This window comes from Cornus florida, unplaced genomic scaffold, assembly GCF_030987335.1.
Source record: "Cornus florida cultivar Cherokee Brave unplaced genomic scaffold, ASM3098733v1 CherokeeBrave_3.0.0_Hap2_Chr07, whole genome shotgun sequence".
In the NCBI taxonomy this organism is placed as follows: domain Eukaryota; kingdom Viridiplantae; phylum Streptophyta; class Magnoliopsida; order Cornales; family Cornaceae; genus Cornus; species Cornus florida.
Window position 1 is genome coordinate 4,796,637 of NW_026775577.1, and position 24,832 is coordinate 4,821,468.

The 24,832-nt window shown below is 35.0% G+C and overlaps 1 protein-coding gene across 3 annotated transcripts; it reads right to left on the minus strand.

Moving 5' to 3' along the window:
* Nucleotides 1-678: 678 nt before the first annotated feature.
* Nucleotides 679-22,314, minus strand: LOC132315867 (uncharacterized). Of its 3 annotated transcripts, none has more exons than XM_059814281.1 (12): nt 11,464-12,109; nt 11,069-11,172; nt 9,237-9,703; nt 9,097-9,149; nt 8,200-8,408; nt 5,721-6,121; nt 5,581-5,633; nt 4,684-4,892; nt 2,500-2,900; nt 2,360-2,412; nt 1,476-1,684; nt 692-1,119 (listed from the first exon to the last, which is right to left on the minus strand). In XM_059814281.1, the coding sequence occupies exons 3-12, from the start codon at nt 9,630-9,632 to the stop codon at nt 938-940; spliced, it is 2,166 nt and encodes a 721-aa protein (XP_059670264.1). In that variant the 5' UTR covers nt 9,633-9,703; nt 11,069-11,172; nt 11,464-12,109; the 3' UTR covers nt 692-937. The 3 variants fall into 3 exon arrangements, with proteins under 3 accessions (XP_059670263.1, XP_059670264.1, XP_059670265.1); XM_059814282.1 differs by having other exon boundaries at nt 11,399-12,109; XM_059814280.1 differs by lacking the exons at nt 9,097-9,149; nt 9,237-9,703; nt 11,069-11,172; nt 11,464-12,109 and adding exons at nt 20,036-20,088; nt 20,186-22,314 and having other exon boundaries at nt 679-1,119.
* Nucleotides 22,315-24,832: the final 2,518 nt, after the last annotated feature.

A 24,832-nucleotide genomic window follows, 5' to 3' on the forward strand; every position in this document is an offset into this window, starting at 1 on the left:
TCAGTAATTGCCTGGTGCATTAGTGATGCCGGATTACATGTGAGCAGTAGTGTATTTTGGGGTACTCTAAAAAGTCCGACATCACATTTATTGGCCAAAAAACTGATCCCAATAAAAAATGTTCTTGAAACAATGAATTCCTCATCTTGCATACCTCAATTATTGCGGTTATGCATTCCTTTTTGGCATATCAGAGCTCCATGGCCATGTCAATGCACCGACACTTGGCATACATACCAACAAATGTTGTCCCGAAAAACACAAGTAATACAACAGCATATCGCCAAAAACATTCAAAAGCCTCAGCAGCCAAACCAAAACGAAGTTACCCAACACTACACTGAACAACATCTACGTTGGAAAATTCATCAAACACCTTCAGAGCATCACCCCATTCTTCACATTCAGACCATCAGAGAGAGCTTGTTGATGCAATAGTTGTTATGGTGAAGGCCGTGTGTGATGTCAATGACAATGACGACAGTGGCTTGATAGGCCTTTCGTTGGAGAGCATTCTGAAATTTTAGGTGGCATAAATTAACAGTTGGTAGGCCGTTGTCTTGGTTAAGGCTAATTAGTAAATTCCAATATGGGAGCATTTGGCGGGAAAGAAATCGTTTTCTGCTCTTTCTCTGTTTCTATGACTTTTTTGAATTTAACAAAAAAATGACATGATTCATATAGGGATGGGGAAATAACAAAAGCAAATATAATTGAATTGGGATAACAAGAACAGTGAAATTAAATTGATGCCAAGTCTTAAAGATAATATTGGTAAAATATATAATAGGAATTTTAGAATGAAAAGATGAGCATTAGGACAAGAAATGAAAAGATGAGCATTAGGACGAGAAATGACTCTACAGTGCAAAGAGTATCAACTACCAATGCACCTGCAACATCCAGGCCTTTAATGAACAGAGCAAGAGAAGCCTTTCTATTTTGCAAGGTCGGACTCCAGTGATTCAATCTCCTCATCCAGCTCCTTTTCCCAAGCCACCAAAGAATTGATCATATCCCTCACTTGTTCCTTCTTCGTTTTCTTACCTTCTAACTTCACCAGCTTTTCATTACATTTCTTCATTCTCTCTCTACATTCTTCATGAGTTTGGGGTGTGTCTGAAATAGTAATCAAACCTAAGGGTCAGGCCATCATATTTAACATATCTATCAAAACAAAATTTACATGATTTAAAATATGTATCAAACATCCCAATTGAACACCAAATCTCTCTTTCAACCAATGACTCATTTTATGACTTTCAACATCTTGAAAGTGAAATAAAATTTCAGATGCAGGTTATACAATTGGGCTAACGATGATTTTAAAGTGACAACAAGACCAAAGAATTAAAATTCCTGAAACTTAAAGTGATAGTAAATCCACAGAAAAATCTCAAAAGCATGTACAGGGTGGATATATATATATATATGCAACATCCAGGCCTTTAATAAGGTCTAATCTAGAACTCAACCTGTATTCTCATCCTGCTTGGCAAGCTGCTTTTGTTTAGCCTCAATTTCAATTCCTCTTTGATACCCTAAATTTTCATCAACCTTTCCTTCATGTGCTTCAAGCTCAGTTCTATGCCCAAGTTCCTCCGATTGTTTCAATATATCGGCATTTGCAGAAATATCACTGTCAGCATTTGGATGATCACCATCACAGGTAACAGGGAAGTGACTGGAGGAAGACAAAAGTCAAAATAATATTAACTCGACAAGGCGGAATGAATGAACAATTTACATCAAGAGTAAATATGTGATTTTTCTACCCATAAGAGTCTCAACTCCATTCATACATAGATAACTTTATATTCAGGGCATGCATGAATGAACAATTTACATAAAGGATATATATATGTGTGTGTGAATACCAATATACCATTGGAGGGTGTCCTGGTGAGGAGATACTTTGCTTCTCATCTTGCCTAAAGGTGTGTCCTCACCCCATGGGATGTTCTACTAAGCACATACAAGCAAATTAACAGCATCTTTTTTTATTTTCAACATCTGTCTCCCAACCAATGAGGCATTAGCCCAAAAGTATAACCTCTCTTCCCTTAAAGAGGAGGTTAATGGTTTGAGTTCTATAGCGGCAATTTGTCGAAAAAGATCTATTTCTTATTACTTTATTGCAGGGAGGGATTGTTGAAGCATTAAACATTAACAAGCAGCTGAAGGAGGGGTTCACTTCGGACTATGAAGGATCACAAAAGTTGGTTTTCAGCTTAAAAGAGCCCAACTTATATATTGTGAAGAACAATCCAATAAGAATCAGCATTGAACCTAGACAGAGAGGGCTCCAAAAACTATGATTTTAAAATAAAGGGTTAAACAAGTAAAAACGAAAACTTACACTAGTTCTCCATCCTGCTCCTTTAGAACATGCCGTTTCCTAATACCAGTAGCCTGCAAATACAATCAAAAGCATTAAACTACCTTTATGTATAGCAACTACCACTTTGGTAAAATAAATAGAACCAACAAGATTTATACATTTTTGTCCTTCAGTTCTCTGTGACCTTTCTTCTTTTTTGTCTTCGTTGATAACTTAGGCGTTGATGGAAGAGCATCAGGGGTGTTCACTTGATTATCCAACTGCCATTTCAACTGATTTTCAACCATTCTCTTGATTTGATTGGTGTCCGTAGAAATCCACTGGCCATTTACCAGCATCTCAAATGAAGGTGCTTTCATGATTTTCTGGAGTTCATCGATTGATGGAAGAGATTCAAGATTAACTGGAGCATAAGGGGTGTCCACAGGATTAGCCAACTGGGGTTCCATCTGACTTTCAACCATTCTCTGGGCTTCACGGCTGTCCATAGTAATCAACTGACCAATCTGTTGAGCAGATTGCAAAACACTATCTTCGAGAGCTCTTTTACTAGACGAGCCTGAAAATGCCAAAACATATTTTATGAAACAGTTTGTATAACGTGATCCCAACTGTAAATAAATAAATAGTTTCACTACCATGCACAAAAGCTGGATGGTTTGAAACAAAACTCTCAAACTATCATAAGAACCATATATAATAAAAAGAGTATGACTATAAAACCAACAATTGTGTTTATCCTTTACTCAAAAAGAGTTCTTGTTGAACTCTATTTATTAGAATCGCACATTACTCTGAATAAAAATAGCGTCTCTCTCCTCTTATCTCAAAATGATTGTCATAATAATAGAGTAATTGAGCTACGGGTGAGAGATAGAAACTAGTCTTACTTGTACAGAGTGAGATGCGAAGAAGAACTTATAAAGCCTCTTAACAGTATAATTCCACTTGCAATTTCCTATAGTTATTGTTGAACTAAGTATGAGACATACACAGATGGGGCCTGTTATATGTGATAGATCTCATATGCCGTAGTATACGACAAGTCTACAATGCAAACTAAGCAGATTGAAAGAGTACAACAATGCACCTCCAACATCCAGGCCTCTAATGAGATGTAATCTAAAATTCAAGTGAGCATATTGATTAAATAATAAAACATAAATTATTGAAGAAGAAAGTTGATTAAATAACATTAGACATCAACAATATTTGTCATATATAAGCCTAGAGACAGAGAGAGAGATGGAGAGAGTGTAGAAAACTTTTAAGAAATAATTACTAAACATACCCATCTTAGAATTAGACATCAACAATATTTGTTATATATAAGCCTAGAGACAGAGACAGAGAGAAAAGAATGTAGAAATTTTTTAAGAAATAATTACTAAACATACCCATCTTCAAATCGCGAACAAACACAATAAGGTGTGGAACAGAACAAGTCTCAACTGTGCTGAGAACCATAAATAATGAAAAAGAGTATGACTATAAAATCAACTCTCTAATAGATAAAACACTTGATGAGAGATATTATATTCTTTTTGGACTCTATTTATTAAAATTGCATCCAAAAAGGACAAAAAAAAAAAAAAAAAATTTGATTAGTCGGATACAAAAGTGTTGAACAACCACGTTATTAATAAGAATAAACTTTTTTTTTTCTTTAAATTTATCACACAATGATAACGAAATAAACAAATAAATAGAGTGTATTTAATTAGAAGGAAGTACAAAGAGAGTATAGGAGTAGGTAAGAGGGAGAAATTACATCAACATGGCTCATTACAATAAAGGATTAATTTCACTGACACCCCCCAGGTTTGGCCAAATATCACATTGAAATAAAATTTGAAAATTACTATCACTCACAATGCAAATGTTTGTTCCGTCTTTCACTCACACCCTAATCGTCACCTCACGTGTCAGATCTCTTAAAATGACTTAAATAACCTTTGACTTTATCAAAAGAGTTCTCTAACCTAAAGAATTAAATTAAAAAAAAAAAACTAAAATACCCTAAATACTTTACAAACTTACAATTATATTATATATATATTCAACTACCACACTCTCTCTACTCACTCTCTGTGTAACTTATAATTCAACAACCACCACCTAGACTAATAGCAAAGTTAAAGTCTTTAAAAAGAAGAGACCCATATACGTGTGCGTTATATATGATAAATCTCATATGCCACAGTATACTAAAAGTCTACAATGAAAACTACGCAGGTGCAAATAGTATTAAAAGTTCATGCTACCAGTCACTAGCTTTGACTTTCAACAACAATGCACCTGCAACATCCAGGCCATTAATAAGGTCTAATCTAGAACTCAACCTGTATTCTCATCCTGCTTGGCAAGCTGCTTTTGTTTAGCCTCATTTTCAACTCCTCTTTGATACTGTAAATTTTTTTCAACCTTTCCTTCCTGTGCTTCAAGCTCAGTTCTATGCCCAAGTTCCTCCGATTGTCTCGATATATCGGCATTTGCAGAAATATCATTGTCAGCATTTGGATGATCACCATCACAGGTAACAGGGAAGTGACTGGAGGAAGACAAAAGTCAAAATAATATTAACTCAATAAGGCTGAATGAATGAACAATTTACATTAAGTGTAATTTAGTAAATATGTGATTTTTCTACCCATAAGAGTCTCAACTCCATTCATACATAGATAACTTTATATTCAGGGCATGCATGAATGAACAATTTACATAAAGGATATGTGTGTGTGTGTGTGACATGCCAATATACCAATGGAGGGTGTCATGGTGATGGAGATGCTTTGCTTCTCATCTTGCCTAAAGGTGTGTCCTCACCCCATGGGATGTTCTACTAAGCACATACAAGCAAATTAACATCATTTTTTTATCTTCAACATCTCTCTTCCAACCAATGAGTCATCAGCCCAAAAGTATAACCTCTCTTCCCTTAAAGAGGAGGTTAGTGGTTTGAGTTCTATAGAAGGCAATTTGTCTGAAAAACATCTATTTCTTATTACTTTATTGCAGGGATGGATTGTTGAAGCATTAAACATTAACAAGCAGTTGAAGGTGGGGTTCACTTCGGATTATGAAGGATAGCAAAAGTTGGTTTTCAGCTTAAAAGAGCCCAACTTATATATTGTGAAGAACAATCCAATAAGAATCAGCATTGAACCTAGAACCCAGAGGAGGCTCCAAAAACTATGATTTTGAAATAAAGGATTAAACAAGTAAAAACGAAAACTTACACTAGTTCTCCATCCTCCTCCTTTAGAACATGCCGTTTCCTAATACCAGTAGCCTGCAAAAACAATCAAAAGCATTAAACTACCTTTATGTATAGCAACTACCACTTTGGTAAAATAAATAGAACCAACAAGATTTATACATTTTTGTCCTTCAGTTCTCTGTGACCTTTCTTCTTTTTTGTCTTCGTTGATAACATAGGCGTTGATGGAAGAGCATCAGGGGTGTTCACTTGATTATCCAACTGCCATTTCAACTGATTTTCAACCATTCTCTTGATTTGATTGGTGTCCGTAGAAATCCACTGGCCATTTACCAGCATCTCAAATGAAGGTGCTTTCATGATTTTCTGGAGTTCATCGATTGATGGAAGAGATTCAAGATTAACTGGAGCATAAGGGGTGTCCGCAGGATCAGCCAACTGGGGTTCCATCTGACTTTCAACCATTCTCTGGGCTTCACGGCTGTCCATAGTAATCAACTGACCAATCTGTTGAGCAGATTGCAAAACACTATCTTCGAAAGCTCTTTTACTAGACGAACCTGCAAATGCCAAAACATATTTTCTGAAACAGTTTGTATAACGTGATCCCAACTGTAAATAAATAAATAGTTTCACTGCCATGCACAAAAGCTGGATGGTTTGAAACAAAACTCTCAAACTATCATAAGAACCATATATAATAAAAAGAGTATGACTATAAAACCAACAATTGTGTTTATCCTTTACTCAAATCTGCGAGACGACGAAGGTGAAATTCGAAGCAAGAGCGGAAAAAGTCCAAGTGAAGAAAGGATAAGAGTTCTTGTTGAACCCTATTTATTAGAATCGCACATTACTCTTAATAAAAATAGCGTCTCTCTCCTCTTATCTCAAAATGATTGTCATAATAATCGAGTAATTGAGCTACGGGTGAGAGAGAGAAAATAGTCTGTCTTGTACAGAGTGAGATGCGAAGAAGAACTTGTAAAGCCTCTTAACAGTATAATTCAACTTTTAATTTCCCATAGTTATTGTTGAACTAAGTATGAGACATACATAGATGGTGCCTGTTATATATGATAGATCTCATATGCCGTAGTATACAACAAGTCTACAATGCAAACTAAGCAGATTGAAAGAGTATTAAGAGTTATCACCAGTTTTCAGTTTCAACAACAATGCACCTCCAACATCCAGGCCTCTAATGAGATCTAATCTAAAATTCAAGTGAGCACATTGATTAAATAATAAAACATAAATTATTGAAGAAGAAAGTTGATTAAATAACATTAGACATCAACAATATTTGTCATATATAAGCCTAGGGACACAGAGAGAGATGGAGAGAGTGTAGAAATTTTTTAAGAAATAATTACCAAACATACCCATCTTCGAATTAGACATCAACAATAATTGCTATATATAAGCCTAGAGAGAGAGAGAGAGAGAGAAGAGAGTGTAGAAAATTTTTAAGAAATAATTACTAAACATACCCATCATCAAATCACAAACAAACTCAATAAGGTGTGGAACAGAACAAGTCTCAATTGTGCTGAGAACCTTAAATAATGAAAAAGAGTATGACTATAAAATCAACTCTCTAACAGATAAAACACTTGATGAAAGATATTGTATTCTTGCTGGACTTTATTTATTAAAATTGCATCCAAAAAGGACAAAAAATAAAAATAAAAATAAAAATAAAAATTGATTAGTCGGATACAAAAGTGTTGAACAACCACGTTATTAATAAGAATAAACTTTTTTTTTTAATCTTTAAATTTATCACATCAATGATAACGAAATAAACAAATAAATAGAGTGTATTTAATTAGAAGGAAGTACAAAGAGAGTATAGGAGTAGGTAAGAGGGAGAAATTACATCAAGATGGCTCATTACAATATAGGGTTAATTTCACAGACACCCCCCAGGTTTGGCCAAATATCACTTTGAAATAATTTTTGAAAATTACTATCACTCACAATGCAAACGTTTGTTCTGTCTTTCACTCACACCCTAATCGTCACCTCACATGTGTCAGATCTCTTAAGATGACTTAAATAACCTTTGACTTTGTCAAAAGAGCTCTCTAACCTAAAGAATTAAATAAAAAAACTAAAATACCCTAAATACTTAACAAACTTACAATTATATTATATATATATTTTTTTGATAAGTAAAATTTGAAGGAGGGTAAACAATTATATTATATATATATATATATATATATATATATATATGATATGAGTATAGTATAATTATATTATACTATATATATACAATATATAAATATATATATATATGAAGTGTTGCATCTTCTCCCTCCCTCTCCACCACCAATGCCACCGGCCACTACCAACTACCACACTCTCTCTACTCACTCTCTGTGTAACTTATATTCAACAACCACCACCCAGACTAATAGCAAAGTTGAAGGCTTTAAAAAGAAGAGACCCATATATGTGTGTGTTATATACGATAGATCTCATATGCCACAGTATACTAAAAGTCTACAATGAAAACTATGCAGGTGCAAAGAGTATTAAGAGTTCATGCTACCAGTCACTAGCTTTGACTTTCAACAACAATGCACCTGCAACATCCAGGCCATTAATAAAGTCTAATCTAGAACTCAACCTGTATTCTCATCCTGCTTGGCAAGCTGCTTTTGTTTAGCCTCATTTTCAACTCCTCTTTGATACTGTAAATTTTTTTCAACCTTTCCTTCCTGTGCTTCAAGCTCAGTTCTATGCCCAAGTTCCTCCGATTGTCTCAATATATCGGCATTTGCAGAAATATCATTGTCAGCATTTGGATGATCACCATCACAGGCAACAGGGAAGTGACTGGAGGAAGACAAAAGTCAAAATAATATTAACTCGATAAGGCTGAATGAATGAACAATATACATTAAGAGTAATTTAGTAAATATGTGATTTTTCTACCCATAAGAGTCTCAACTCCATTCATACATAGATACTTTATATTCAGGGCATGCATGAATGAACAATTTACATAAAGGATATGTGTGTGTGTGTGTGACATGCCAATATACCATTGGAGGGTGTCATGGTGATGCAGATGTTTTGCTTCTCATCTTGCCTAGAGGTGTGTCCTCACCCCATGGGATGTTCTCCTAAGCACATACAAGCAAATTAACATCATTTTTTTATTTTCAACATCTCTCTTCCAACCAATGAGTCATTAGCCCAAAAGTATAACCTCTCTTCCCTTAAAGAGGAGGTTAGTGGTTTGAGTTCTATTTGTGGGCAATTAGTCTGAAAAACGTCTATTTCTTATTACTTTATTGCAGGGATGGATTGTTGAAGCATTAAACATTAACAAGCAGTTGAAGGTGGGGTTCACTTCGGATTATGAAGGATCGCAAAAGTTGGTTTTCAGCTTAAAAGAGCCCAACTTATATATTGTGAAGAACAATCCAATAAGAATCAGCATTGATCCTAGAACCCAGAGGAGGCTCCAAAAACTATGATTTTGAAATAAAGGGTTAAACAAGTAAAAACGAAAACTTACACTAGTTCTCCATCCTCCTCCTTTAGAACATGCCGTTTCCTAATACCAGTAGCCTGCAAATACAATCAAAACCATTAAACTACCTTTATGTATAGCAACTACCACTTTGGTAATATAAATAGAACCAACAAGATTTATACAATTTTGTCCTTCAGTTGAATCAGTTCTCTGTGACCTTTCTTCTTTTTTGTCTTCGTCAATATCTTAATATTCTTCTCAGCATCATCTGATAATGGCCCTTTCTGATCATCTGAGGACAGCATAGGCGTTGATGGAAGAGCATCAGGGGTGTTCACATGATTATCCAACTGCCATTTCAACTGATTTTCAACCATTCTCTTGATTTGATTGGTGTCCATAGAAATCCACTGGCCATTTTCCAGCATCTCAAATGAAGGTGCTTTCATGATTTTCTGGAGTAAATCGATTGACGAAAGAGATTCAAGATTAACTGGAGCATAAGGGGTGTCCACAGGATTAGCCAACTGGGGTTCCATCTGAATTTCAACCATTCTCTGGGCTTCACGGCTGTCCATAGTAATCAACTGACCAATCTGTTGAGCAGATTGCAAAACACTATCTTCAAGAGCGCTTTTACTAGACGAACCTGCAAATGCCAAAACATATTTTATGAAATAGTTTGTATAACGTGATCCCAACTGTAAAGAAATAAATAGTTTCACTACCATGCACAAAAGCTGGATGGTTTGGAACAAAACTCTCAAACTATCATAAGAACCATATATAATAAAAAGAGTATGACTATAAAACCAACAATTGTGTTTATCGTTTTACTCACAAAGAATTCTTGTTGAACTCTATTTATTAGAATCGCACATTACTCAGTGTCTCTCTCCTCCTATCTCAAAATAATTTTCATAATAATTGAGTGTCTCTCTCCTCTTATCTCAAAACGATTGTCATAATAATCGAGTAATTGAGCTACGGGTGAGAGATAGAAAATAGTCTTACTTGTACAGAGTGAGATGCGAAGAAGAATTTATAAAGGCTCTAACAGTATAATTCAACTTGCAATTTCCCATAGAGGGCTTGAATTTAAATAATAATAAAAAAATTGTAAATGTATACAAATGCTAAGGATTATGATTATAATATTTGTTCTTTTATAGTTAAAGATATGAAAAATAGATAAAATGAACAAATAAATAAACAATTTATCTATATATATTTATAATTAAATGGTCTTGTGCACCAAATTGGAATCGTGAGGTTGGAAGTTCTTCTTTGTTACTTCCTTTTCTTTCTTTTTTTCTTTTTCCCTCTAGTTTTTGAAACTTCTAAATAAGATAGATTATTCCGTGTGCTTTTGAACAATGTTTTTAGTCTTTTTTGACATCTTCAAGTATAGAATAAACAAGTTATTGTTGAACTAAGTATGAGACAGACACAGATGGTGCCTGTTATATATGATAGATCTCATATGCCATGGTATACGACAAGTCTGCAATAAGAGTATTAAGAGTTCATGCTACCAATCACTAGCTTTCACTTTCAACTACAATGCACCTCCAACATCCAGGCCTTAATGAGATCTAATCTAAAATTCAAGTGAGCACATTGATTAAATAATAAAACCTAAATTATTGAAGAAGAAAGTTGATTAAATAACATTAGACATCAACAATATTTGTCATACATAAGCCTAGAGACAGAGAGAGATGGAGAGAGTGTAGAAAATTTTTAAGAAATAATTACTAAACATACCCATCTTCGATTCTCGAACAAACACAATATGGTGTGCAGGGGTGGAACAGAACAAGTCTCAACTGTGCATAAGACCCATAAATAATGAAAAAGAGTATGACTATAAAATCAACTCCCTACTAGATAAACACTTGATGAGAGATACTATGTTCTTGGTGGAATCTATTTATTAGAATTGCATAGAAAATGGACAAAAAAACAAAAAAAAAAAAAAAATTACAATAGCAGTTTTATGTAGAGAGGGTACCTTCAATATTGTTATAACTTGAATCAGACCAAACCTCCTGTTGAAACTGGTGTTGAATATTAGCACGTGGCCGATTCACATGATCAGGTTGGCCCTCATTATGTCTATATAAAAAAAAAATTCTTGTGAAAAACTGTTACGATTCATGACTTTTTTTGACCGATGAGAGAAGGTCTGGGTTAATTCCTGAATTATTAGGATAACAGGTATTTATAAGCTTAAGCAAACCCTACACTATTAGGAAAGTAAAATAATGAAAACCCTAAACTATAAGAAAATTAAAAAATAGAAACTTTCTAAAACAGACTCTAAAATTAGGGAAATTATTACCATATGAAAATAAAAACTAGAAAACATATTCATCATGAAGACAATTCGTTTGTCAATTAGGATACCTCCTATGTGAAAAACTTAATAATAATCAATCCGCCGGTAAATTCTCCCCGCGACTTCTTGGTGTTCTCCATGATTCTTCGCGGCTTGCTTAAATTGCCTGTCCCAATTTACGTAATCCGGGAGAATTTTTGTGTAATTGCCCCCTTCATTTGTGATGGAGGGTTGCATGTGCGCAGTAGTGAATTCTAAGGTGCTTTAAAGAGCCTTATAGACCAAAAACCAGAGTCCCAATTCTCCAAACAATAAATTCCTCCTTCCTCCTTAACTTGCATACCCTCAATTATTGCACTAATGCATTCCTTTTTGGGAAATATGCATTCCTTTTTGGGAAATACAAACCTCCAAGGATACAATACCAACATCAAATGTTGTCCCCATAAACACGAGTAATACAGCAACATATCGCCAAAAGCATTCAACAGCCTCTGAAGCCTAACCAAATCGAAGTTACCCCCATTTTATTAGAACACAACACTGAACATCTAAGTTAGAAATTTCATCAAACACCTTCATGGCATCACCCAATTCTTCACATTTAGACCATCAGAGCGAGCTTGTTGATGTAGTAGTTGTTATGGTGAAGGCCGTGGGTGGTGATGATAATGACAATGATGATGGCGGATTGAAAGGCCTTGCGTTGGAGAACATTTGAAATTGTTCTGACACCTCTATCAGAGTTAACAACTGTTTAATTTTTAATTGGAAAAATAATTTTACCATTATACCCCTTGCTATTTATAATTTCACAGCATATAAATAACAATGTTGAGGTTTAAATAGTAATATCCACTATATATATATATCCACTATATATATATAATCAAAATATAGATCTCACATATATAGTACTAGTAGAACTCAAAACGCCTCTCTATCTCCCTTGCTATTCTATATATAGATCTCACATATATAGTACTAGTAGAACTCAAAACGCCTCTCTATCTCCCTTGCTATTCACATATCAGATTTTCACTTATCTAAAACAAAAATTCTCCATTTCAATTTCTTATTTTTCTTTTTCTTTTTCTTTTTGTTTCTATTGATAGAGTTTCTATTGAAAATTGACATGACTGACAATTTCAGTTGTTATTTTATTCTGTTTTATGTTGTTCTTAGGCATCTCCAATGGACTTTATAAATTCAGACTTTTCGAATTTGCCACATCAGCATTTTCTCATAACCACGTCAGCATTTTTCATAGTCACGTCAGCATTTTTGAATCTTTTAGTTATCGGATGTACTCCAATGGTGCATTTTCGCTCTCCAAAAATTTTAATATTTTTAAAATTTTTAATAAATTTTATTTTTTAACTTTTTCCTAACGGCTATATTTTTAAAACGGCTATATCATAAAAAAAAAAAATTAACAATAGAATATTTATTATTAAAAACAATACGATACGATATAAATTTAAACAATATAATAAAAATACAAAACAATATAATACGACTTGAATTAAAAACATAAAACAATTAAAAAAAAAACAGAACAATCATATGGAATGCTTGAGATAATTGTATGGAAAGCTTGAGTTGCCACGTGCGCGTATAGATGCCAATATTTCATTTTGGCGTTCAATTAGCCATGCTTTCCTGGCTTGTGTTGGCATCGATTCTGGATCTTTTTGCATGATTAACATCTCTTCAACTCTTTGTTTGTTTTCAATCTCTCTTGGTTTGTTTTGAAGCTCCAGTTATCTGGTTTTTTCGTTATCTATTTTGCATGCCTCTCGTGTTATTTGAGCGGCCTCAAAAGTTTCAGATTGTCTTTGATAAAGAGTTGTTGCATGATCGAATTTGGATATGAGGTGAATAATAGTAGGGATTGATGTATTTATAGAGGAAAAATGGAATTTTTTTTTAAAAATAAATATATATATATATATATATATAATAAATTTTTTCAAAAAAAAAAATCAAAAAATAGGTTTTTGTATCAATACAGCAGTTAAGGCACTATTTGGGTCAGCTAAACAGTGCTTAAAACAGTTATATGTCAGTAGGAATATTTTAAAAAGCAATTTTTTTATAAAAAAAAACACTTTTATCTATTTTTTTAAACTTTTTTTTGCACAAAAAAGCCTTTACGGCACTGTTTGTGTCAACCAAATAGTGCCTTAATGAATCTTTGGTTCAATTATTTTGAGAAAAAAAAAAAAAAAAGAGACCAAAATCAGCCAAAAAACTAAATTTTTCCTCTTTTTTCCAGCTAAACATGCCTTACTAAACAGTGTTCTGGGCTAAAACACTGTTTGGGCCAGAATTAAAAAAGAAAAAGAAAACTGATGCGGGCCCACAATTCACCAAACCAATCTTGATTTTTGGTGACTTGGATCAAGATTGTATTAATGGAGTCCACTTTTTGAAGAGTCAATTGGAGCAGCCCAGTCTTCAAAATTGGCCAAAAATGGGTGAATCACTTACCATTTGACATGCTCTTAATGGACGACTTCTTAAAGAGACTAATGATTACCTTTATGAAACAAACACAGATGGTGCCTGTTATATATGGTAGATCTCGTGTGTCATAGTATGCAAACTAAGCAGATTCAAAGAGTATTAGGAGTTCATGCTATCAATCACTAGCTTTCACTTTCAACAACAATGCACCTCGAACATCCAGGCCTTTAATGAGATATAATGTAAAATTCAAGTGAGCACATTGATTAAATAATAAAACAGAAATTAGTGAAGAAGAAAATTGATTAAATAACATTAGACATCAACAATATTTGTCATATATAAGCCTAGAGACAGAGACAGAGATGGAGAGAGTGTAGAAATTTTTTAAGAAATAATTACTAAACATACCAATCTGGTGTATTCCTTTACCGTACGTATGGTTATTGGGTTTCTTTTCCTCAGCAACACGATTGCGATAAATCCCAAGAACCCTACCTCCTCTACTAAGCAGTCGTGTTGCTGAGGAAACGAAACTTAAGAACCATACGTACGGTGTTCATAGTCAAAGGCATCCGAAGAAGCAGGGGCAGCTAATACTAACAGCCGGATGCGTCAGGTACGAAGATGAAGGGTTTACGAATGGGGGAACAAACCTGAACCTGCTATGGAAAGTGATACAGATGGGTATGTTCAATAATTATTTCTTAAAAATTTAGAGTGTACATTTACTAAAATACCCTTATATATTATGATATATTACTAAATTAAATTAAATATATATAAACATACATCTGAAAATAAGAAAAATTATGTGTTAAAAAAATTATAGTATATATCAAACGAGGATGAGGATTGCAAGTCGGGGAATGGAGGGTGGGGGTGGGTATGGGGATCAAAGTGAAATTTTAAACGGTTACAGGGAAGGGGATGGGGAATGAGATCCCCGCCCCGCCCCATTGCCATCCCTACCCTAAATTATTGAAAAATTAAAACAATAAAAACTTTTTACAACAGACTCTAAAGTTAGGGAAATTACAATATGAAAATAGAAACTAGAAAACATATTCATCTTGAAGACAATTAGCTTGTCAATTAGGATGATTTGGAACATAAAAACTCTCAATTGTGCATAAGAGAGGAGAAATCAAATCAACCCATCTTTCCCTTCGGGACTTGACACGGTATCTCTTTATATGACACAATAGTCGCCCGAGCCATATTACTACGCGATAAGCCTTTTTTTATTTTTTTATTTTGAAAAACAGAATCAGCTCGACTCTCTTAATCCATGTTGTAACGAGCCAACACTAAGCAACCACAGTGCAAGTCAAAGAGGAAATTATCTTACACTGTGGCGAACGATAATGGCTTGACGTGTGCTTTTCTACTTTATGGGATCCACACCATCTTACACACTCCATTCTCCGATAATAAAGAATAAAGTGTAGACGGATTGATCAAGGGCCCAAAGTGGGCCCTGTGTATACTTTTGATTTTAAAAATAAAGTGACTATGTGTAAGACCAATTTTAAATATAATAAAATAAAAGATAAATTGTAAATTGCACTAAGACTTTATGTGGTTTTGGCCAATCTCACTCAATGAAAAGTCAAAACACTAGTTTACATTTACACTTCCTTAAAATTTCAAAATTCATATTAATCCCTGAACTGTTAATCGACAAAAACAACCACCACTCAATATTCAGTAATCCCCTCCCACCCATCACCGGTCCACCGCTACAACCATCGCATCAAACACAACACACACCGCCACATCAAACACAACACACCATAGAAAGCCAAGGGTTTCTAGAACGACGACGAGTTGCAGTCGCCGTGGAAATCGTCGAGCACGATTGGCGGCGAGCAAGGGTGCCGCCTAGAGAAGGAGGGCTACGTCACGGCGGAGGCTTGGGCCCACTGAAGGACTCGACGGTGCTGTGTGGTTGATAAGGGCATCGTTAGGGTTTTCTTGGAGATAAGAGTAGGGAAGGATGGGAGAGAAGGAGAGAGCGGCGGCATTGTAGGCTCAAGCCGCATCCTCGGCGAAGTCAAAGGTGCCGAGCCAAACCCTAGTTTTCTTCCTGGGGTCTCTGGTCTCCGCCGCGAATCTGCCCCACGTTCTCTTTCTGACAACGCAAAACCTGATCTCTTTCACGGCGGCTGTCGGTCCAGATCCGTTGGTTTCTCGGGCTGCTGCTACCGCGGTTGCCCTGGCTCTGCGCATAGTCGAAGATGACCTATTGACGCTTCAATCGGATGTTTTTCCTACTTTGTATTGCTTTGTTTTTCTGGTCTCCGTCGCGAATCGGCATTGCTTGCATTGACCAGCCCGATAATCAATCCTCTGCTATGGAGAAAATGAGAGACTTTTAAGGTTTTTAGAGAGAGAAAGTCAGAGAGGGGAAGAAATTCCAGTCAAAGGTTAGAGAGATAATGTAAAACAAAGGTTATTTTGGTTTTTCAAAATTTAGTTTACAGTGTAATTTTTAGTTTTTATGTATTTGTTGACCAACTTAAAGGTTAAAATGGTCATTTTTTGGGATTGAGGGACCTGTATGTAAACTTTTGAAACTTCAGAGGCGTCGATGTAAATTAGTGAGGTTTGAGTGTGAGTGCAAATTATCCTAAAATAAATAAGGGTGGAGTGTGAGGGAAGTGTGCACAACAAGAGAAATGGGTCTTAAAAAAATGTATGGAGCCACCTAATCACAATTGTTGATGTGGCATTACACTATTTTAAAGTGTAAAATGTTTAAATGTGTACGGTGAATGCTCTAAGTCATAAGCTTTAGCCTAAGTGATATTTTGAATGTCTGTGTCTTTCAGCCTATGTGATTCACTAGGCAAAGACACCTCCATAATGTTCCCAAACTACCTTGATGTGTTGTTGCAGCCCTGGGGCATGCCAAGAATCCTTACTTGTATGTTCTTTCCCTGCTCCTTGGACTACAAGACATGTCTGAGAGGAAGGATGCTCTCATTGCTTGCCTTTGTTTAACGCCAAGGGTATCAGATGTATGACCTATCGCTGGTAGACGCTCCTTAACCTTCGTGGGTGATGCTCATCCGCGACTTGCTCTAATTGCCCAAGTCCTTATTTACAGAATTCCTTTTGAGGTCATCCCGGCCAGAAAATTTTCTGGTGCATTTAACATGGAGGATTGCATGTGTACAATAGTGAATTCTAGGGTGCTCTAAAAAACACAATACCATCTTTATCGACCAAAAACCGGTCCCAATAGGAAATGTTCTCCAAGCAATGAAGTCCTTTTGGACCTTATCTTGCATACACCCAATTATTGCAGTAACACATTCCTTTTTGGAATAACAGACCTCCATGGCCATGTCAATGCACCAATACTTTACATACCAACAAAAGTTGTGCCGACAAACACTGATTAATACAACAACATATTGCCAAAAACATTCAACAGCCTCTGAAGCCAAACCAAATCAAAGTTACCCATTTTATAAGAACACCACACTGAATAACATCTAAGTTAGAAATTTCATCAAACACCTTCAGAGCATCACCCAATTCTTGCATCAGAGAGAGCTTGTTGATTCAATACTTGTTATGGTGAAGGCCGTGGATGATGATGATGATGATGATGATGATGATGATAATGATGATGACGCGGATGATGGTGATGGCTTGAAAAAGCCCTTGAGTTGGAGAGCATTGTGAAATTTAGGTGGCATAAATTAACAGTTGGTAGTCTGTTGTTTCAATTAAGGGCTAATTAGTAAATTCCCATATGGGAGCATGTGGCGGGAAAAAATTTCTTCTCTCTGCCTCTCTTACTTTTTTGAATTTATATTTTTTTTTAAAATGACATGATTCATAACAAAGGTAAGGGTCAATAACAAAAGCAAATTTAATTGAGGTTATGAAATTAAAAAGAGTAGAATGGTGAAATAATAATCATATAATTAATCTCATAAAAAGGATCGATGGAGACAAACTTAGCTTTTGACATTACATAAAACAAAGTAACTGCTCACTATCTAAAAAGACTCGTTACTATACTTTTGATCTAGCAAGTCATGTTTTAAAGCCTAAACAGAAACATGGGCAAAAATTAACACCCAAACCTATTTCAAATTACATTAAAAAAGAGCTTCTCAATCCTCACATTGTGCACCCATAAGAATATTATCAGTTGAAACAGGGGATTAATGATTTAACTTCTCAAAAATAGATTCACTCAAGGTCTTCTTTAGAGGAAAGATTTTGAGGCTTTCTTTGCCTCATCTTGGAGGCGGCTTTGAGAAAATAAGAAATTGAACGCGGAGCAAACACACTCACGCATCACTCACACACTCACTTTGTCCTTTTAAGGACTTTTAACTCTCGACCTTTTACTTTGAAAGGTGAGAAAATACCATTAGGCTACATTACCTTCGGTGCCCTACGAGAGATTGATCAATCAATCAATGGAAGTTTTTTGCATATTCTACTATTGATGAATGAAAGAAAACATTTCTTGATGTACAGATTCCTTCTATAATCATCTCAAATTGATATACAAGAAAAATATAAAAAGAAAAAGAACACTAGGGCTTCATCATGGTAACTAAAATACCTTCACAGTTTTGTCATCAAACATAATCCACCTTTCTCACTCATGACTGGAAGCAAAACAGTAATAATGTAGTGCAAAGTGGCAAACCTTACAATCAGAAGAAATTTTAGTGAAGATACGTTGTTCTTGTGCCTTAAAATACAGATTATCTACAATCATATAGTTTACAATAGGAAATGCCTTTTTTCTCCCCTCTTTTACATAAGAAGAATCAAACTCAGCTCAAGTTAATTTCAAGGTTTTGCAATGGAAGAATCAAGGTTGCATTGTGAAGGAAAAATATGTCACAATAGAACAGGGAGCTTTATAAACTTTTGAGTGAAAAACTCAAAATGCAGATTTTAAAGTGACAAGAAGACCAAAGATTTAAAATTCATGAACCAAAAAGTGATGGTAAATCCACAGAAAAATCTTGAAAGCATATATATATATATAAAAGAAAAAAAATAGAGAAAAAGGTTCAATTGAAAACAAGGGTCAATTGTTTTTAGTCTTTTTTGACCTCTTCTAGCATAGAATGTACTAGTTATTGCTGAACGAAGAATGAGACATACACCGATGGTGCCTGTTATATATGATAGATCTCATATGCCAAAAAAGTCTAAAATGAAAACTATGCAGCTGCAAAGAGTATTAAGAGTTCATGCTACCAATCACTAGCTTTGACTTTCAACAACAATGCACCTGCAACATCCAGGCCTTTAATAAGATCTAATCTAGAATTCAACCTGTATTCTCATCCTGCTTGCCAAGCTGCTTTTGTTTAGCCTCACTTTCAACTCCCCTTTGATACTCTAAATTTTCTTCAACCCTTCCTTCCCGTGCTTCAAGATCAGTTCTATGCCCAAGTTCCTCCGATTGTCTCAATGTATCGGCATTTGCAGAAATATCACTGTCAGTATTTGAATGATCACCATCACAGGCAACAGGGAAGTAACTGGAGGAAGACAAAAGTCAAAATAATATTAACTCGACACGGCTGAATGAATTAGCAATTTACATTAAGAGTAAATATGTGATTTTTCTACCCATTAGAGTTTTAACTCCATTCATACATAGATAAATCTATATGCAGTGCATACATGAATGAACAATTTACATAAAGGATATTTATGTGACATACCAATATACCATTGAAGGGTGTCATGGTGATGGAGATACTTTGCTTCTCATCTTGCCTAAGCACATATAAACAAATTAAAAGTATTTTAAAATTTTCAACGCCTCTCTTTCAACCAATGAGTCATTAGCCCAATAGTATAACCTCTCTATAGTGGGCAATTTGTGAAATGTACCTAGCATAAAAAACATCTATTTCTTTTAATTTTATTGCAGGGAGAGATTGTTGAAGCATAAAATATTTAAAAGCAGTTGACGGGGTACACTTTGGATTCATATATATTGTGCAGAACAATCCAATAAGAATCTGCATTGAACCTAGAGGATGCTCCAAAAACTGTGATTTTGAAATCAAGGGTTACTTTCCTGACAAAGCTTGCAACAATGTTGACTATAATTAAAAGCAAATAAAAAAATAAAGTAAAAAATGTGCTGGTGGGAGAAAAAGGAAGACTTACACTTGTCCTCCATCCTTCTCCTGTAGAACATGTTGTTTGTTAAGACAAGCAGCCTGCAAATACAATCAAAAGCATATTAAACTACCTTTTACATATTATGTATAGCAACTATCACTTTGGTAAAATAAATAGAACCAACAAGATTTCAACCTTTTCGTCCTTCAGTTCTCTGAGATCTTTCTTCTTTTTTTTCTTCCTCAACATATTAATATTCTTCTCAGCATCAACCTCTGCTGTCTCAAATGCATCATTGGCATATCGATCCTCAATTTCCTTCCTAGTTTGATCCAGCCTAACCTTCTCCCTTTTCTCTATACATTCCCGCGACTCTTTCTCTATATGTTCAGCATCTTTGTTTGAATTAAGAATCAATGATGCTCGCTCAGTTTCTTGTATTGCTCCCGTAGCCAACTCAACCATACGCCTCAAGTGTAATTCTTTTTTGACACTGTTATCCTTGATTTTTTTCGCAATATGGAAATGTTCAGACGATATATCAAGGTTTGCGAAAGCAGATTCGCAAGCATTCAAAGCGGATTCCAATTCTGTGTCGGTTATAGCATAAGAGATTGAATCAAGTGGTTCAGAATTGCTCTGCTCTTGAGGGAGTTCATCGGTTGAATCGTCTGAAAATGGACGTTCCTGATCTTCTGAGGACAGCATGGGCGTTGATGGAAGAGATTCAAGATTAACTGAAGTACCAGGGGTGTCCACAGGATCATCCAACTGCCATTTCGACTGACTTTCAATCATTGTCATGGCTTCATGGGTGTCCATAGTAGTCAACTCACCTATTACACGCTTCTTAACATAAGATACCCGTTCCATAATACTCCGGAGTTCATCGATTGAACAGGCAGCCCGTGGCGTTCTGCCACCTGCAGCGGCATTCTTGGGTGGCTCTGGCAGTTTGGACCACCAAGAACTGTTACCCATCTCAACCGAACGAGCATCACCTTCCGTGGATACAACTGATTGCAAGTTCGATGAGATGTTCCCTCTAAGTTGCTCAAGATGACGCACATACGATTCTGAACCTTGGGTCGTCTCAGGACAGAACCTACAGGCCCAGAAAGAAAAATTACTGTTCCTCTTAACAAAACTTATAACTCGAGACAAATCATCCTCTGTTATGAATGCATCAGAGGAGGTTGAATCGAGTACTGGTTCAGTCTTGCTCTGTTCTTGAGGGAGTACATCGGTTGAATCGGGTACTGGTTCAGTATTGGTCTGTTCTTGAAGGTGTTCATCGGTTGAACTGGTAGCCGGTGGTGCTCTGCCACCTGCGGAGGCATTCTTGGGTGGCTTTGGTGGTTTGGGGCGCCGAGGATTGTTTCTTTTCTTATGTCCCATTCAAAGTTTTGAAGCTGAACTGATTTGAGTGATTATGAGAGAGAGAGAGCAAAATTGATGTATTGAAGATGAGATAGAAGATATATTGGTAAGGACGACGATAGGTAGATGATTTATGTGACCTTGAGGGGAGAGAGATGTAGTGGATATGAGATAGAAGAAGGAATGGTATGGACGAAGATAGTAAGACCACTTATATAAATATTTTGCCGTTTATCTGTCAAGAAGTAGTCTTTTGCAGAGTGTGTGTGTGTGTGTGTGAGAGAGAGAGAGAGAGAGAGAGAGAATTACTTGTACTAAAGATGAGTAACAGAAGGTTGTTAGACAGTTACTGTGTAGAGGGAGGTTCTTGAATTGAGTTATGGAAATTATAAAGGCTCTGTTTCTTGAAGTCAGTCTTGCGCTTGCACTTGATCTTTCGCGCTGGTTTGAAATGGCATTCCTTTTATATTGACAGTATATTCCTATAGAAGGCTTGGACGATTCTGTGTGCACCGTTTTGTCGGAAATTGTTCGGTGCATGTGAGACCGGGGACTGCAAGTGGGCAGTCGTGAATTTTCTGGGTAATTGCATTAATGCATTCCTTTTCTGAAGAATAGACCTCCATGGCCATGTCAATGCACCCACACTTGGAATGCAAAAGATGTAACTTTGAAATTTAACTATAAGAACACGACCTTGAATAACATCTGACTTAGACATTTCATCAAACACCTTCAGAACATCACCTAAATCTTCAAATTCACCATAAAACGCAGTCTGCACGTGACCATCAAAGAGAGCTTGTTGATACAATAGTTGCTGTGGTGAAGGCCGTGGCTGATGACCACGATGAGGATGAGGACGTCTCCGGCGGCGAAGACAGGTTGAAAGGCCTCGAGTTCGAGCAGCATTTTGCGAGGGACACACACCGATTAAGGGTCAATTAGTAAAGTGTATGTTTAAGGACCAAATGTAGCCTCAGTTCGTTGCCAACTGTCAATTATACCCTTGTTTTTTCCTCTTTAAATTCATTTATATAATAATCTCTCTATGTGATATTATACATACACACACACATATATATATGCCTAAATAAATATTTGAATATAAACATATATTTTTAATAGAATTACTTTTTCTTTTACAATATGTGGATGTAAGGAAAATATAAAAATAAAAAGGTTTTCAATGAATTTTGGAAGTGCCAAATGTAAGTTCTTTATCAAACTAATCCTTAATAATTATTAAGAAAAGACCAATAAACAAGGTTTTTCAACAAAATTTTGGAAACCTCACATGTAAGTTTTTTTTTTTTTTTTTTAATCAAATTCATCATGAATAAATAATCATTAGTAGGGACCCTAAACAAGGTTTTTTGAAAGAAAAAAAAAAAAGGTTTATGCACCAACATTAAGATCATTTTAAATCCAATTATATATGTATATATACACGCACATATTACATATACACACCACGGTCATTTTACACGGATTGTTAAAACGTTTTTTAAAATTGTTTTTTGTTCCTTTTTTACCCTCTCTATTTTGTCTCTCTTTATTGTATTTTTCTTTAATTACCACCGCCCCCGCCCCACCCCCCTTGTTTTTTTTTTTTTTTTTTTTTTTGGGGTATGGGTTACCAAAAAACAAAATCGGATATTGCACATGTCGTTGTTCAAGCCTTAATTAAAACATTGACTTAGGATCAGTTACTTTTTAAAATGCAAGTGTCTAAATCTAGACTCATCTCCATCTTTGAGCCCTTTTAGTACCTTATACAGGCAAGAGCTAACACTTGATAAAATATTCAAATTCATACCTTCAATAATTTTCTGAATTGCTCTTTACTTTATTGATGATAAAATGCATTTTTTCAGTAGGTAAAATTAGTTATATTAATCAAAAATTAGAAAATGTTTGTGATTGTTTTGCATAAGTAATACAATGGAAGCCCAAGCGATCCTATACACAATAAACACCAATAAAATCATTACAGTCAAAACCTGGCCTCATATGTTTGTTTTAACTTATGAAAAGAAAAAAAAAAATTCCAAATCACCTTAATTAATATCTAAGTCACATAATCCTCTTTAATTGACGTCGCTCGCACGTTTTGTGCGCGCTTCTACTTTCATACTTCACGCACACTCTTATTCTGATTTTCATTATTTGTGACTTAATTTTGCCGCTTTCGTACTCTCACTTTCAAATTCACTTTCGCTCTCACTCTCACGCTTGTTTTATGTGACTTAACTAGATTAGCACTGAATTGTCTATCATGAAATCAAGGCAGGATGAGTGAGCACTCAGTTGACGATTATGTAATCAAGGAAGAATTAGTTAAGCCAAGGAGTGTATCTAATATATTTTGTGATAAATGCCTCTTACAATTGAAAGAGATATCTCCTTAATATACGGTTTTTATTTCTAATTAATTCCATAACCTCAATAAAACACGAAATCAACTCAATTACAAGCAGTCATATCGTTTATTATTACCCCAACATGTGGATTGGTGATTGAAAAGCCCAGTAATACAAAGAATACAATTTTCAGTTGCTGCTCCTAAGCTTTGGCCTTTCCACATAAAGTGGAGCAATAATTATGATATTCATATGGTGTGGCTTCTCATGGGCAAGAACATGTTTAAGCATCATCCTCCGTATCAGTCAAGCAATTTACAATATGCAACAAAACTCGTGGACGTGCTCTTTTTGAAGTGGAGGGGACTGATACGCGTTTAGTATTTTTTTTTAGTTTAAATTTCTTATTTATTTTATTTTATTGCTAGTAAGTTTCTTTATATTTTAGTCTTTTCTAGTGTTAGGTTTTCTTTTATTATAAATACGTCATAAGAACGCAATTAACTTTTATTTATTCAATTATCAATATAAATATCAGATTTCTTTTACTTTATAAATTCAAAATAAATTATTCATTGTAAGCAAATTTGTTGCTTCTGCTTACATCACAAAGAGAGCTCGAAATATTATAATATTATTAATCAATGGCACTAGCTCGAAATATCAAATAATATTATTTGTAAGAGCATTATCCTGAATAACATCTAAGTTATAAATTTTGTAAAATACTCTCAAAGCATCAACCAAAATTTTTACATTGAAGTTAAATTTGAAAGTATTAAATTGTAACTTTCTAATTAGAATCGGAATAACTTTAGTTTAAATTCTTAAATTCTAGTATCTGGACGCAACATGAACGTAAGATTTTACTCCATACATAACAACTAGATTGAACTCGCTGATGCAACATTGAGTTGGAGTAACAATAAAGGATATGACAACATGTAATAGAGTTGATTTCATGTCTTAAAAATAATATAGGTAAAATATGATAGAATGTGTTTTAATTGAGGTTATGAAAGACTATTGATTAACTTTATTTCATTTTTTTTTTTAATTATGAATAATCGAGTCTAAATAACAAAAAAAGTTCACTTTT